Source organism: Siniperca chuatsi, linkage group LG8 (genome assembly GCF_020085105.1).
Source record: "Siniperca chuatsi isolate FFG_IHB_CAS linkage group LG8, ASM2008510v1, whole genome shotgun sequence".
In the NCBI taxonomy this organism is placed as follows: Eukaryota; Metazoa; Chordata; class Actinopteri; order Centrarchiformes; family Sinipercidae; genus Siniperca; species Siniperca chuatsi.
This window is the reverse complement of record NC_058049.1, coordinates 19,518,102-19,534,841: the sequence shown is the minus strand read 5'-3', so window position 1 is coordinate 19,534,841 and position 16,740 is coordinate 19,518,102. Positions and strand designations below refer to the sequence as shown.

The 16,740-nt window shown below is 40.2% G+C and overlaps 3 protein-coding genes across 3 annotated transcripts; 1 reads left to right on the top strand and 2 right to left on the bottom strand.

The window, feature by feature from the left end:
* Window positions 1–1,188: 1,188 nt before the first annotated feature.
* atoh1b (atonal bHLH transcription factor 1b) lies at window positions 1,189–2,721 on the top strand. The gene has a single exon (XM_044204465.1). The coding sequence runs from the start codon at window positions 1,580–1,582 to the stop codon at window positions 2,318–2,320; it is 741 nt and encodes a 246-aa protein (XP_044060400.1). The 5' UTR covers window positions 1,189–1,579; the 3' UTR covers window positions 2,321–2,721.
* Window positions 2,722–2,903: 182 nt separating this feature from the next.
* On the bottom strand, window positions 2,904–9,597 carry dok3 (docking protein 3). The gene is made up of 5 exons (XM_044204464.1): window positions 9,289–9,597; window positions 7,094–7,396; window positions 6,725–6,815; window positions 5,473–5,660; window positions 2,904–4,765 (listed from the first exon to the last, which is right to left on the bottom strand). The coding sequence occupies exons 1-5, from the start codon at window positions 9,343–9,345 to the stop codon at window positions 3,905–3,907; spliced, it is 1,500 nt and encodes a 499-aa protein (XP_044060399.1). The 5' UTR covers window positions 9,346–9,597; the 3' UTR covers window positions 2,904–3,904.
* A 104-nt stretch (window positions 9,598–9,701) lies between these two features.
* Window positions 9,702–16,693, bottom strand: LOC122879901 (probable ATP-dependent RNA helicase DDX41). Its single transcript, XM_044204463.1, has 17 exons — window positions 16,511–16,693; window positions 15,209–15,304; window positions 14,496–14,646; window positions 14,267–14,341; window positions 14,055–14,115; window positions 13,831–13,967; window positions 13,652–13,724; window positions 13,396–13,549; window positions 12,870–13,006; window positions 12,415–12,577; window positions 11,574–11,705; window positions 11,377–11,448; window positions 11,184–11,280; window positions 10,711–10,860; window positions 10,536–10,607; window positions 10,269–10,379; window positions 9,702–10,078 (listed from the first exon to the last, which is right to left on the bottom strand). Exons 1-17 carry the CDS (start codon window positions 16,535–16,537, stop codon window positions 9,942–9,944), a joined length of 1,845 nt encoding a protein of 614 aa, XP_044060398.1. The 5' UTR covers window positions 16,538–16,693; the 3' UTR covers window positions 9,702–9,941.
* Window positions 16,694–16,740: the final 47 nt, after the last annotated feature.

Here is a 16,740-nt window from a genome sequence, read left to right as displayed (position 1 = left end):
GGGACGGAGAGCGTGCCGATTTATTCAACTAAGACCAGGCCTCATTAAACTGCTGGCGGCGAGGCAGGTCACGGTGATTTTCTTTACCGGCGCTCGACCCCGACTGTCACACACACACACACACACACACACACACACACACATACACACAGTGATATAGAGAGAGAGAGAGAGAGAGTTGGGCACTGAATGCTAAATTTGTCCAAGTCACCATCATCGCTGCATCCCAGAGCTCCCACCGGACAGGCCTGCGCTGATGCTGAAGCGGTTCCTCTCCTGTAATTGATGACCTAATGAGTGATTAGCTCTTGTGTCCGAGCAGTGAGTGGCAGTGCGAAAGCTCAGTTGTCGCTGCTCGCGGCATATGGGAGACGTGGATGACACCGGTTGTGACAGAGGTGTGTAGCCTGTGTGAGGTGCCAGGGGACAACAGCTGATAGGCACAGGGGCCACGAGACTAATCAAAATTTGTATAGCCTAATTTATCTGACTTGATTTGGTCTCACTTAGGAGATAAAACCTTAATCTTATAATAATAATAACAACAACAACAACAACAACAACAACAACAATAATGATAATAATAATAACAAAGGGACTTTTTTTGCATTATGCATGTTTTGATCCTTGTTTCTTGCTAAATGATTCATAAATCGCCTTCAGACAACTTATCGCTTATTGTGGCTCTGCTATAGACAGGTGTGTCTCAAGCCTTGCCTTCCACCTGTTCGTTTTATTATTCTTCTGCAAATAATCCGCGAAAGATTGTCCACCTTTTACTGTTTGTTTGAGAACAAACCCCAGTGCTGCCAGATCCCTCAAGGGTCAGACCCAATTAAGGAGTCAGTTCCTTTGCTCATGAGAAAGACGTCCACATTCATTTTCCATGGACTGGTAGCAGTGGCGGAGGTCTATGGATGATGATGATGATGATGCACCCTTGAATTTGTTCTTAACACAACAAACCAAATTTACACAATATCTGATTAACTTAACTTTTTAAATAAATATTAACCTTTAAAATACCTTATAAAGTCACGAATAATAAATAACGATGCATTTGGCGGAAAAAAAAGCATCAGAAAACTCTTTGAGTCCAAGTTGTCTAATGTTTAATGTAACCTACTAACAGTTTTGGGCATGCGCACTAGTTACTTTATTTATTTATGGAAAACTTTAATGACAAAGCCAACAGACATGCAGCCCAGACTTTGCTGAACAAGTTCAATAGATCATCTTTTCCTAAGCTTTTCAAACATATAAGCCACGCTCTTAAATGATTCATTCTCTCGGCTCCCCTCTGTGTGAGGATAATAACAAGGTCGTGATTGAGTTACAATGCACAATAGGAGAAAAAAAAGTCGAGCTTTGTCTAATTGTTCCTTGACAGGGTCAGAGGGGATTGCGCGATTGGCTGCTGCCTCCTGTCAGAGGTGTTGGAGCGCTGGGAGTGACACCAAGGTAACCGAGGGGAGGCTGTATAAATTGCTGGCGCAGTGCAAACCACTCCAGAGACGAGGGCATCAGCCAAAGTCTTCTGTGTGACCTTTGCCGCGCACGACCACAGGCCATTACAGCGATGACTGCAAAAGCAGAGCTTTCAAGCTGGACGGAGTACCCAGAGGATTTCACCCCGCTGCAGCAGCGCAACCTGACCCACATCAACTCCAAGACTTGGATTTCTTCTAATTCTCTCCATGCGTTCTCCAGGAGGGACGCGCACGGAGCTGCAGACGCAAGCATCTCACTGGAGAAGCTTGTGCCGATGAGTAAACTTCCTGACTGCGTGTCAGCCGCATGCATCACAGAGACGGACTCTGACAAGGCAGCAGGGGGAGGCAAGGTGAGCCACTATGCCCCCCAGAAACACAGGCGCGTCGCAGCCAACGCCAGGGAGAGGAGGAGGATGCACGGCCTGAACAAAGCGTTTGACGAGCTGAGGAGCGTCATCCCCTCCCTGGAAAACGAGAGAAAGTTGTCCAAGTATGACACCCTCCAAATGGCGCAGATTTACATCACAGAGCTGTCGGAGCTCCTGACCGGTGTGGTTCACCCGGAGTGCAGGAGTCCCCGTCCAGGCTCAGCGGACAAGACCTCCAGGAGGAATCTGATCCACTCTCTCCGGCCAGCAGTCACTGCGCAGTCCCCGAACCCGCTGACCGGAGAACAGCGGGACCCCTGCGCCGCCGTCGGCCACCTTATAATACTTGGCTCTACATCTGACTTGGGGTCAAATAATTCAACGACTTCTTCCAACAGCAGTGACGGGGAATCTTCGCACCTCAGTGACATGGAGGAAAGTCAGAATGGAAGACAGTAACAGAAAACCACTGACTTCTCACTGTTTACGCTGCAATGTCTGTTGTAGAAGGAACCAGGAAAACCACATTTTACAGATTGTAGCAATGTTGATCATGTGAGACAGTCCTGCATATGCTCCTGTCATTTATATATCTTAGATGTTGTACTGCCAAATGAAAAAAGCAGGTAAAACTCAAAAACACCTACTGAGATCTTGATTTTTTTTCACTTCCTAAGGCCATGATGAACTCGCAGAGGCCTTTTTAAATGCACTTTATGGCCTGAACCATCACTAAAGACATTTCCAGTGTCATTAGTGACATCTGTCTAAATTAAAAACAATTATTTTGATATTTATGTATAGCTATGGGGTATTTTTATGAGATTGTTTTGCTACATTAAAGATATACTTAATCATGAGTGTGCATTTTAAGTTGTTTTTGCATGTCATTTTTTAGTCAGCAAAACATTGCCTTACTGTGTACTAAGTTACATTTCAATATTTCTACCATGTGAAGCAGACTGCAGTCCATGTCCAAAATGCAGTATTCACACCACAACACAATTTAGGTTCTTGGTCTTTCCATATTGCTGCAAAGCTGTTGATTTATATGTGTGAAAACCATTATTCTTTATTCTCTTAAAGGCAGGGAATTTAGAAGAAAAAACATAAATTAGAAGAAGTCTAACAAAGCTGTTTAACTCACTTAATGTAACAAGGAAACATATTTCTTTCACAACTATTTCCATAATGAAACAGTCCAACTTTCAGATGTTCATTCAGCTTACTAACTAATGGCAATGTCACATTGCTGCATATAGCTTCTCTAACATTCCAGCAGTGAAGAACAACAATAACTGAATCCTCTTTTTGCAAAAACAATCCACAGAGTAAACTGTAGTCCAGATGCGTTTTCAAACAACAGATTACACATGAACAGTGGTGGGAGCAGTACTCAGATCTTTTACTTAAGTTAAAGTAGCAACAGTGTGGAAATAAAAGTCCTGCATTCAAAATTTGACTTAAGTACAGAAGTATTAGAATTCAAATATACTTAAAGTACCAAAAGTAAAAGTACTTATTATGCAGAATGGCCCAATTTTATAATAATTATTGAATTAGAATTATTGATGCATTAGTGTGTAAGCATCACTAATGTTGCAGCTGGTAAAGTTAGAGCTCATTTTAACTACTTTATGTACTACTGGGCAGCTTAATCCATACAAATACATCATCATTCATTAGTTGATTATATTATGTATTAATAATTGTACTCTGCAAAGTAACTAGTTACTGAAGCTGTCCAATTAAATAAAGTGGATTAAAATGTAGAATATTTGCCTCTGGGATGAAGCGGAGTAGAAGTATAACGTAAAATGGAAATACTCAAGTAAAGTACCTCAAAAATGTACTTTAGTACAGTATTTTAGTAAATGTACTTAGTAACATTTCACCACTGCAGATAAAAACAACAAACCTCTGCAAGCCAAGATCTGCTGCCTAATGTTCCCAGCGGAGGGGATTTCAAAGAAATAAAGACATTTAATTATGCTTTATGACAGTCTATCATGGTTAAATTGCTCCTTCTAGTCTGTCTGTTAACTAATACTGAGAAAATGTGGGGCTGCCCGCTCCGGAGGGTGGCTGGAACTTTGCCAGGTCCTTGGAAATGATTTCTGCCAGCCTGTGTTTAAAACTGCCTGGGGCCTCTGTGGGGCCAACATGGCTAGAGGCGGCCTCCTCCATCTCCTTCATGTCATCCACTGCCTGTGCCTGTGCATTGTACACTGGCTGGATGTAGTTATTTGCAGAGGGCTGATGCTGGTATCGGGCTTTGGGTGGGATGCAGGAAACCGATTGGGGAAGGGTTAAAGGAGGAGGCTGGGGAACAGGCTGAGGGAGGGGTGACGAGAAGGGCTGCAGCTGGGGATTTAAGGGAGAATAAACTATTTTCACATCCGAATAGATGCTCTCTGAATCGTCTGTCTCGGGGTTGAACTGATCTTTTCTGATCATAGGAGGCGTAGCTCTCCTTAGGTTGTAATAAATGTTGTCCTCCATGGCATTATTCAGGCTTATATTCTCCAGGGAATGACACCGTTCATCCTCATCCTTACCTTCATCTCCCACAGCCTCCTTGCTGTTAGAGAGATAAGGTTTGACAAGTACAGAGGTGTCATTAATAGTAGAGTAGTGGTTGGCAGACCCGTCATCTGGGTCAGCAGAAACAGCTGCAGGATTGTAAACAGAACCAGAGGGCCAGTTGCTTGTGATTGGGAGGATAACAGGAGACTGGTCAGATAATGATCTTCTGTGGACACTGAATGGCTGGATCGAGGACTCCCTCTCCACAGAGCACTGCGTTAATATAGCCTGGAAGACCTGGGGACCATGTCTGGACAAGAAGATGAACACTCCTTCTCCTGACTCACAGCGACGGCCTGCTTCAATGCTGAATCCGCCCTGCAATCACATCCATTGATACACATCATAAAGGAGTAGTTTGACATTTTGGGAAATAAGCTCATTTGCTTTCTTGCTGCGAGTTAAATGAGAAGATTGATACCACTCTCATGTTTGTAGGGGAACATATGAAACTACTACCAGCAGCTGGTTAGCTTAGCTTAACATAAAGATGGGAAATGGGGATACAGCTATAGCCTGGCTACCAACCAGCTATAACTATATATCTTTTTTGTTTAATCTGTACAATCTGTCTGTTAGCTTAGCACAAAGACTGTACACAGGGGGAAATAGCTACATGTAGCAACCTGTAATTTTTACACTTCAGTTTTGGTAGGGAATAAACAAACAAGATCTAACATGTTAAATAATGAGCTTTAGAGGTGCTGGTAGATGGATTTTGCCTTGCCTTTGGACAGGGCCAGGCTAGCTGTTTCCCTCTGTTTGCAGTTTTTGTGCTAAGCTAAGCTAACCAGCTGCTGACTTTAACTTCATTTTTACCGTACAGACATGAGAAGGGTATCCATCTTCTCATCTAACTCTGGGCAAGAAAGCCAATAAGCGTATTTTCCAAAATGTTGAACTATTCCTTTAAACATATGTGAATGATCTGAGCTGAATGTCAGGTTTATCATGACTATGGTAATGGAATTTAAATACATTTTTTGTATCCTTTCCAATTTGGGGGGAATTCATTAGTACTTTACCTCAACCTGTCCAAATTTGCGTAAGAGCCTGTACGGCCAGCGATAGATGGTATGACCAGTATTGATGGCAAGCAGTATCACAGCCTCTTTTTCTGGGGAGACCAGATACTCTCCAGCCAACTGGCACCTCCTGGATGCCTCTGTGCTCTGTATAGTCACTTGGTACTGGTTTGGAGGAAGGGTCAGCTCTAAAAAAGAGAAGACATGAACAAATTTGTCACTTAAAACATTACAGCACACTGAGGTTAGAGCAGTGTGACCACACTTGAAAGTGTTTTTCACAAGAAATATGAGCAGCAATACATCAGCAAAGGGAGCAAATGTACGCCAAATACATTCTCATACAGTAAAAGGCTGATTTGATGTGACTGGGCTGCCTGGACTTTTCAGGAGAAGTGTAATCCATTAGGAAATAAAAAGAAATAAATTTGTGTAAGCCAGAGTTCGCTGATGCTTTCTTATAATTTGAGAAACATTTATAATTTTGGCTATTATTTCTATCGGTTATGAGAACAGTGTACTTAATAGGTTAATGGCTGATATGGGAGCGCTGCAGCGTCACTAAAATGTAGTTTGACAAGGCAAGAAACACTATTGATCAGACAGTGTGACAACTTGTAAAACAGCCAACAATTTGGCCAGATTATCTAAACCACTTCTTTGAGGTTAAACCAAAAGTGAGCACACCTGTAAGGTAATAATCCCTTATTGTTGTAATAATGCCTGCTCTCTAGACTCCCCTACCTTTAGCCAAAAAAAAAAAAAAAAATACAATACCCTCCCCCTTCTCTGACCCCTCTCCCCTACTAATACTTTTCATACAGTCCCTTAGCAACGGTAGCATGTTCCCAGGTTTCTTGAAAATGTGTGTGATTGTCTGATTGCTCATATTGGGTAGTGGGGTGGGGCAGAAACTTATTTTTCACCTTTTAAAAAAGCACGGACCTGCCCAGGGTTATTAATGTTTTCATTCAACCCTTCTCCTGACTTGCAAAAAAAAAAGCCCTGAACCCCCCCCCCAAAAAAATGTCAAAATAATATAACAGGATTAAATTGAAATCCTGCACCCCAATTTAAACCATAATATCTTAATTGAACTTCTAATGTGCACCACCAATGTACGTAAGAGAGAAGACAATAATTTATGCTGGTTTCTGACAAGAACCACTTTAGCTGGCACTCACCAAACTGAATGTTATTTTTGATTGCTTGTTGACTGATCAGCTGTCGTCTGCAGACTGATGAGCATTACCTGTTTTCCAAGAGGAGTAAAGGTCATTTTCCTCCATGGTCAAGCCATTTCCGCTCTCGAAACCCCCTTTGTCTGATTCTCCAGGATCCTTCTGTAAACACAGTGGCATGGTAAACATTACATGGAGTGTACACCACCCTTTTATCACTGTTTTATGACTTCAAAGAGGTAAGATGCAAGAAAGAACATAGCTTGTGCAAGCACGAGAATTAGAGAAGTGAAGTGACAAGTTACAGATACTGTACTTCCTCATTGTGCTATCTGATTGTGGGTAAGCTTTAGCCCCACCTTTCCGTAATGATAACACTACTCTTGATATAAAAAGAAAAGGAGAAGGTTGTACTGGTCAAGAGCAGAGATGTGCGATACCTGGAAGGCTAGAAGACATAGGGCACTTTGCCAGTCCTGGCTTGTCATGGAGGCCAGGGTGTAGTTGGATTGAGTGGTATATAGGTAAAATGCTGTGCACCCAGGAGGGGAAGACTCCTTTGGAGCAGGGGTGACACTGAGGCAGTCACTTAGACGCACCACTTTTCTCTCAGGTGTTTTCTGCCAGCCGACCTTCTTCTGATCAGTAACAGCATTGTTGTCAAGTACAGTATAGAGCTCCAACCGCCCAACCCCTGTGGAGCTGGGTTTAAAAAGCACCATCCGCATTTTCCGCCATGTTCTCTGTTGCAGATAACAGAGGGAGAAATGGAAAAAGTGAGTTAATAGTTAGAGTTAATAGTGGGTTCTCTGGCACAGTTCTTGAGTGGTGTAGATCTTGTGTTATATCATTAGCAAGCATGGCATATGTTTCTGTTGCTACACAGATGACACTTCTGTTTCACATGATGATCTGACCCCTGCTGACATTGTTGAATTAAAAAAATTGGATGACTCAAACTTTTCTACAGTTAACAGACAAAGCAGAGATTATGAGTATTACGGAAACTCTCTGGCTAAGAATCTGAGGGTAATTTTAGTTTTGAAGTGAAAATTCAGAGCACCACTACACAAGAGCATGCAAGGTCACACCATGTCTCTTACGGGACATCTGGGAAAAACATTCACACTTTAGCTGCCTGTAAGTTACAAAATTGATCTCAAGATGCTTCTTACTGTTTTCAGATGACCTCATGAATGACCTCAGTGATGATGCAAGTTCATTTACCCCCCAGACTTTAGAACAGCCTCCCTGTCTTATAACGAGTAAAAATTAAAATATATTTTTGTCTAACTGCTTTCAGGATCATTTACTGTATTTTTCATCAACTAGTTTTTCATTATTATATCATTTGTTTTTAATTATCTCCTTTATCTCTTATTTTTTCCATTGTTTCACTTACAATATATGTACATAACATTTCTACTTGTTTTCTGTGAATTTCACATCTTCTGTGAAGCACATCTCCTGAAATGTGCCGTAAACAAAGTTTATTAATCTGATTATTATTTAAGACTGTTGTTTTGTTTTTTGACAACAAATATTGAGTAAATATCGGTCTGCATGGTGCATTACTGTCATACTGCCAAAGGTGTTTCTATGAAAGACCATTCAGGGCCACATTATTTTCCCAGGTGCTGAGAAATTAGACCTGTGCTCATCTGCAGCTAAATTTAACATTTTGTGAGGGGACAGTACAAACCACACTGAAAGGATTTTCACAAAGCAAGTCATATTGATCCAAAATAAGATTAGTTACACCTTAGGTATACGCATCGTCTGAGTACCAGTATTTTACGATCTTTATGAATCAGAACAGCATCTTGAATGGAGTTTTTATTCCCAAAGTTTCACATATTGGGCCCATAAATTGGGCACAGATAGAATCTAATTAGTAACTAGTGACTGAAATAGGTGGCAAAAAACAAGCAAGCAACTCAGTTTTAGTGAAACCAAGTGAATAAATATGTAACCAGTCTCAGCTATTATTAACAGTATCTAATATGGGAGAACCAATGCCAGATTTTCACCACTGAAGTCATGATCCAGTCTGAATTTACAGCTGCAGTGAGGTTATACTAAAATTATCTGATGAGAAAGTAACCAATACTGTGTTAAGTGATTGCAGCTTATTCCAAATTAGGTCAAACAGAATCATCTGTACATTGACCTGCACAATAAAAGTAGGTCATTTCTCCTGACTTCAATTGGTGTTCAAGAGGAATCAATTTAAAGCAAGTCAATAACCTTAAACATGTATACACGCAGTGTGTTGGCCAATTCAAGTCCAAGAAAGTATAAGGATTGCTTACTTGCATGACTTTGCAGAGTTACCAACCCCAATGAACATATTGCCTAACATTTGAAAAGAGAAGGAATAAAAAGCCTACACACAAGGACTTGAATGCAGTTTCTTAAATTCTGCAAAACCTTGTTCAATGTATGCTATATTGAATGATAGCTATAACAAATAGTAATCATTTAGACTTTCAGTAAAATATTTTTTGACTTACCACATCGAAAAATACTGTCACATATATTTTTGAGCAACGAGCTGCTCGGTTGCCATTTTGACTTTAAAAAAAAAGAAGAGTAAAAAAGTATGCTGAATTTGTGAAATTTCTATAAAACTTACTTTTCCGAACTTCACCCCCTGAAGGTACACCATCCCTTCCTTGAAGATGACATCCATGCTTGTAAGCTAAGTCTGTAAACCTGTCACTCTAGTACAACACTTCAGCTCTTTGGTCAATATATAACTAAACCAAGAGGTTAAAAATAGGTTTCCTATGTATCTAAAATAATTGTTTCCTTTACGTCACCAGCAGCTTTCATTCTATTCTACTTGTGAATGTCTAACACGGTTGAAAGTCAAGATACCTCTGATCTGTAACTTAACTGTTTCAAAAGAAAGGACACACACATTCTGCGTTGCTGTTTTCTTGAGTCAAACTTCCCTTTGCATTATTCTGCTTGTTTTAGCAACTTCCTCACCATACAAAACTGGTGCCACACCTTTTTTTATTTTTTCAGGAAGAGCATAAAAGATCACAGCAGATATAGTGGTTTTATTTACAATTAGAGTATCAAACATGTATGTTACAAAAGCTACACATAAAGAACAAGTACGACTTGTCTTTTTGGCAAAAAAGGTAAAAAAACCCAACATCATTTCATCTGACAGACCTGCAAGCTTTGTTTGGTGGTGATAGAAATACACTTCCTTAGTTCAGTGACACGACACATAACTGTACAGTTTCCTCAGAAATGTTTTCTCATGAAAACCTCTTAGAAGTCCATTGAGCTATGAGCCAGGTAGTCTTTCCGCCCGATGTTGGTGACCTGCTTGGTCTGCATGGCCTCCAACTTAGGGCAGTCTGTAATACGATGACCCAGACCACCACAAAATGTACAGCCCCTCTCTCCTGTGAAAACACAAGAATCAGGTATGTCAGAAAGGGTTTGCAAACACTCCACACTCGGTTCTGTGAATTTGACATGAGATGATCAGATCAGGTTAGAGGAACATTTAAAAGGAAACACAAAGTTATTATAGAGGAAGTGATGAGCATGTAGAAAAAGAGATGTGAACTAGATATGGTGTGAACAATTCACCTCCGATGTCCAGCATGGTCTCGTCTCCCGTCTGGAGCACCTGGAGGACTGGAGGAACCTTCTGCTTGGCTTCAACTAGCAGGGCTTTAAGATCCATCAATACTGACTCATCTATGGGGAAAGACATACACTTACTGTTAACTTATTGTCATTTAACACTGAATTACGCTAACTAAATCCACTATTATACATTGCAAATATTCTGAAAATCAATGCTCCTATACAGAAATTAATTAGATTTTTGCCCTGATTGGCATTTCTCCTTACCACAGCCTTTATTAATGAACGTAGTGGCAATACCGGTCTTGCCCGATCGTCCAGTTCTTCCAATTCTATGAACTGAAACAAGACCATTTCAACAAACCAGCTTGAGCAATTACATACTAATGATTACATAATGTACCAATTTTAAGAAGGCCAGGCCATACATATATCATCTTACCATAGTTTTCTATCTCCTCAGGCATGTCATAATTCACTACATGCTGTATAGCTGGGAAATCCAGACCCTTGGAGGCAACGTCTGTGGCAACCAGGACATCTTTCTTTCCTTCTTTAAATGCCTCTATGGCTTTTGTTCTTTCCTCCTGATCTAAAAACAATCAACAAATATTACATTATCTTGCAAGACAATGACAAACGGAAAACACGAGGTCTGCAATGCTTTCTAGGCCGTGGAAAGGTTAAGCAAACTATGAAGTAAAAATGGTGACATTTGCAAGCAGGATGGCATCTGGTGGTAATGATGAGCAACTACAAGGAAGTTGAAGAGTAAGGCTGTGTACATATGATAAGTGCTCTGAGCTGAACTTGATGCTGGGCTGGACATTTCTCCAACACAGTAATCTTCTCCAGGCACTATTGCTATGTACTGATTGCTGTGTATTTTAATGATTAGAATAGAGTTCTGCGTACCTTTTCCTCCATGGATGGCCACCGCCTCTACTCCTTTTAGCAGCAGATACTCATGGATGGCATCTACATCAGCCTTCTTCTCAGCAAATAAAAGCACCTGCCAATATGAACAGACAATATTTTGTAACATTTGACATGCCTGAGTTATGGACTTTTGGTATATGTCAATGTCATAACATGTGGAAGTACTGACAGGAGGTGGTGTTTTCTGGAGACACTCGAGCAGGTACACCATCTTGGCCTCCTCTTTGACGTATTCCACTTCCTGCACAAACACAAAGTATTGATCATTTAGTTGACACAATTTTCATATCAGTGGGTTTGTAAATTGAATGCATTAAATTTCCCGGACTAAGACAGAAAACCTCTTTCAGTAAAAAACAAACATACCTGAATGACATCCAAGCTGGCAGCACCGGCCCTGCCCACGTTGATAGTGATGGGTTTCACCAGTGCACTCTTGGCAAAGTTCTGGATCTTCTTGGGCATAGTGGCACTGAAAAGCAGGGTTTGTCTTTGTCCCTTGATAAAGAAACAACAAATGATAGTGCTTTTCATGTCTGATAGCCTCAAAAAGCCAGGCTACATCTCCCAAGCTCAGTTTTCTTGACAAGATTTTAGTCTAAAAATAAATAAATAAATAAAAAATAATAAATATGTCCAGTCTCAGCCGATGGAGCCCAGCAGCTGGAAGATGGACTAACCGGACAGGTATAGGGGAGTGCTTCGATGATGATGAAATCTGCTGCCTCTTAAAGCATCAGGACCATGTGAAAAACAATTTCAACTAGTGTTGCAGATATAAAATGAAGCATTATTCTGTAACGGCATGGCATACTTTTGCTCTAAATGCACTGAGCAGCAGATTTTATGGACAAATTTAGTAGAAATTAGATTTAATTTTAATTTCCAGAAATGCAAACACAGATTTTCAATGTGAAAATCAGAGGAAAGGGTCAATGACAGCTTAGTGAGTGGTGAATTTATCCTACAAGGTAAAGAAGGAATTTATGTTCATGTCTGAGTGCAGCAGAAAATTTTCAATCATCTAGTGTACAGCCTATATGAAATGATGTCTGTGACCAATATTATCTTGTTGGACCTTGCCAGACTGGCTTTGTAAAACAACTAGTTTGGCTAGGGCTTTAACGATCAGGAAACAGAAAAACGGAATGGAAAAAATCTGCGGTTGCTATCATTTGGCGGTCTCTGCTGCAGAGGAGGAGCTCACCTTGAAATAGGAGAAGATGGTTCTGATGTCTTCCTCAAAGCCCATGTCAATCATCCTATCAGCCTCATCCAGAGCCAAGTAGCGGCAGATGTCCAGACTCACCATCTTCTTCTGCAGCAAGTCCATCAGTCTGCCAGGGGTAGCGACCATCATGTGGACACCACTATAACCAAGAGGAGATACAGATTCAGATGGAAAATTAACTAAAAAAACTATTTACTGCTTGTATTTTTAAAATACAGTATTAGTGCCTAGGTCCTGATGTGGAATGTTTTATACTATGCATGCTTCCTGTAATGCATTATGTCTTGAACTTTTAATATTTGCCAGTTTTGTTCCTTGAATGATTTAATGTAGCTGAATCATGCATTTTTTGCTTGACACTAGTTCAAACTGAAATTCTGGATAAAAGACAGAAACAGATTTTTTCCACACAAATCTTCACTCTTACTTACTGTTTTACTACCTCCATCTGCTCCTTGACAGACATTCCTCCAATGCAGAGGGCAGTGCGCAGCTGAGGAGCTCCCTCCTCCTCCAGCAGCTTGCAGTAGTACTCGATGATGCTGTGAGTCTGCCTCGCCAACTCTCGCTGGAGTGGGAAGGGAAAGGTATTCAAATCAGATATGCTTAGTTGCAGAAAAAGCAAGGTTGCTCACAGTAAATGCCATCTGTTTAAAGTGCAAACCGAAAGAAATGCTGTAGAATTATTTGTACCTTTGATGGTCACTCACAGTTTTAGAACTGATTCAATGTTATGTGTGAGTATGCGCAAATTAAATGAAATTTTAATGCGGTCTAACGCTCCAGACGTTAAACTCCAAAAACACACTGATGTACACTACAGAACATTCTGATTTAGTACACTGTTTAAGTGACCCATTATAATCTTAACACTGTATTTTTTTAAACCACAAATAGACATTATACTGTATTTCAAGCTGTGTCATCAATTAAGTAGGACTGTCATGCATGTCTTACTGAGGGACAGATGATGAGTCCATACGGTCCCTCTCTTTTAAAGAAAGGCAGCCTTTTCTCCTGCTCCAGCGCAAACATGGTGATGGGCAGAGTGAAGACCAAAGTCTTTCCAGAACCAGTGAAGGCTATGCCAATCATATCTCGACCTGAGAGACTACAGACAAACACTGTCAATTCATGAAGTTTACATGCACTTACCGTACCTTGCATATTTTACAGTCTGATGGTATAGTATATGTCCATTTATTGTACTTACACTGTAGGGATTCCTTGAATTTGAATTGGTGTGGGATGCGCAATGCCCTTCTTTTTCAAACCTTTTAGAATTGCTGAAAACAATAAAGAGATTTGTTGCCAGTTGTTAATCATGTCCACTAAAGGCCTCGTACAGAAAAGAAAGGTGTTTTGCTTGTGTGAGAGGGAGTGTGTTGTAACCTGGTGGAAACTTCATCTCCCTGAAGCTTTTGATTGGAGCAGGGATGCCGTCTCCATCAACCAGGATGTGAAACTTCTTCCTGACGCGCTCGTGTCGGGTGCCTGGCATATTGAGGATGTAGCGTGGTGGCTTCCAGCTGTAAGGAAAATCCAGGTTAAATAAAAAGTAAAAAAAACCTCAACAAACAATGTTACTTGATAGAATTCACTGATCAAGAACTTACCTTGTTTTTATAGGATCATCGTATATGATACCTTTGGCCATTTCCTTCACAGACATCAAAGCTGATAGAGGAGAGTTGATAGTCCCCAGAATTAGTTTTGTAAGTTTAGAACATTTTGCACCAACTGTTTTAACATCTACAAGTTTATCAAAGTAAACCTGATTAATAATTCAACATGGCTTCACAGGAACTTGACAGCATTATAATTTTACCTCTGCCCTCTGCAACGCTCTCAAGAATCTTCTCTTCCTCTTTCAGCTGCTTCTCTTTGGCTGACTCCTTACGGGCTGTAGATACAAAAACATAAAGCAGATGAGATACCACAGAACCACTATGTTAAATGAGCAGTATGATAATAATATTTTAATTAAATCATAATCCAGAGTTGTGTGTTTGTGTGTTGTTTGTGTGTTTGTGTGTTGTCATGTTTGAACTGGATACCTTCTGCTTTTTCCTTGAGATGCTGATGCTGGTCAAGGAGACTGACATTGGAGCGTGGACCAAGACCCTCGTCCTCATCCCTCTGCTCCTCCCCACTGTCCTTCTGCTCCTCATCCACAGCCTTTCCTCGCAGACGTAACATCTTCTGTACCTGAGAGGTACACGTTTAAAAAAAAATCCATTAAATCTGAATATGTGGTAACTGGATGTGATGTTGATATACATTTGGAAATCTAAATACAATTGTATTTAAAAAATATATACAACCTTTAAAGTAATGTTAGGTTCCTTTAGAAAAATATATGTTAAACAGACTGTGTACCACTAATTAGTGATGCAACAATGACACCTTTACTCTCCTGATACTGATTCCGATCATGATTCTCGGGGTATCTGCCAATACAGATTCCCAGTCCAATTTGTTCCAAAATTTAAAATCTATATAGTTCACTGTGTGGAACTCATTGGGATAATTTTAATGTAAGCTAACATGAGGCCAGGGATAACTGAAGTGCTGAATCTGCAGCTTGCTGTGGCCGAAAAATGGAGCGAAAACTCAAAATTTTATGATGACATTGACAAAGAAACTGTATTCAGTTTGGAATGGTCACATCTGGCCAACATCCCTGATACACTTAATAAGGTCTTGGCCCCAATTGGTGCATCATTACTAATTTCTAAAGTGTCAAACAGGACAGTGCACAATAACTTACGATTTGTTGTTTTCTTATTTTGACTGGAATGTACGGAACATAATCGTCATCCTCCGTTCCCTCTGAGCCAGACCTTTCATCCTCCCCATGGGATCTCTGTACAAACACATCACCATTAACAGAAGTATTACCTCTTGTTTTTCCCCTCTACAGAGAGGTTAAAGCTCAGCATTCAGCCAGAATGGCCTTCAAACACATCCAGTCCAAGTCCTTCCAAGAAAACTTAACCATACAGGAATACCATGCAGAAAAGAGATTTGGATGCAGTGGTACTAGAGATGACCAAAATGTCATTTCATACAGTGATATTTATTGGATGTGATTGATCTGTATATGCCAGAGTCATATGTTGGCATGGGTTATATGGATACACATTAGCACAGTATAGCAATAGGATTTTGACACAGATATATTAGATGTCAAAACAACACACTTTTTATGTTATATTAACTGTTAACATAATATATGTATTTGTTTTATAGACACTTCTGCAAGAGGCTGTCTAAGTGTAAACTTTTCAATCAGCCTTTCAAGGACCTCCATCAGCCCACACAGACCCTATTGTAAAAAGCCAAATTTCTAGGATTTGACCTGCATGCTAAATGTACGACTTGCATGATGTCATTAGTAGGTACTATTATTGTTTCTTTATAATTAATATTGGTGGTAGTGATGGCAGTAGCTACAGTATAAATTATTTGCCCTCACTTCGGCTATTGTTGCTTCCTTCCATTTACTGTTTGTTAACAATAGTTACCCCTGAAAAACCTGTTTTCAAAAAAGTTAGCTATGTGAATAGTCTCATATATCATGAAAATGTGAAGTGACGTCTCGCAACTTTATACTGATTACCAAAAACATCATTAGTTCCATATTGTAGAAGCACACAATTAAAAGGCCGTTTTCAGCTGTTCTGCCTTAAGAGTGTCATTTATGAACTGAAAACTCATTCAAGTAACGTTAATCTTATATTTAACTATTTTTTACGTTTTACAGTGCCAGTGCTGTGGCACTGTATGGCTAATGTTAGTTTGCTGATTGCGGAGCTTTAACGTTGTAAACCGTGTTTTTAACCAAAACAGCATTCATATAAACTCTAATTAGAAATCCCATATTATTCAAACACTTAAGTTCAACGATATTCAACCTGTTCCAATGATTTTAACTGCGTAAAAGTATAAAATTCTGTATGTAAACCAGATGAAGGACACTAATGCATGACTCGCTAGCTTAGCTAATTTTAGCTAGCGTTAGCTAGTGTAACCTCTTCATAATGTGAACGATAGCATACGCTTAACTTACCTTTTTGGGTCGATTGTCGGTCTCCATTTTATTTATGCATACAGTGTCGTTCTCCGCGTTCTTAAGCTTCAGAGTTAATGACCAAATACTCGGCACACAATTCAATAAATACACCGAATCCACATGTTTACACAACACAGGAAGCTTTGATACTGTACGGAACGCTGCAATGGTCAAACCTAATCGAGACGCTGTGTCCACGCATTTCAAAGGCGAAAGTCTGGCGTAGA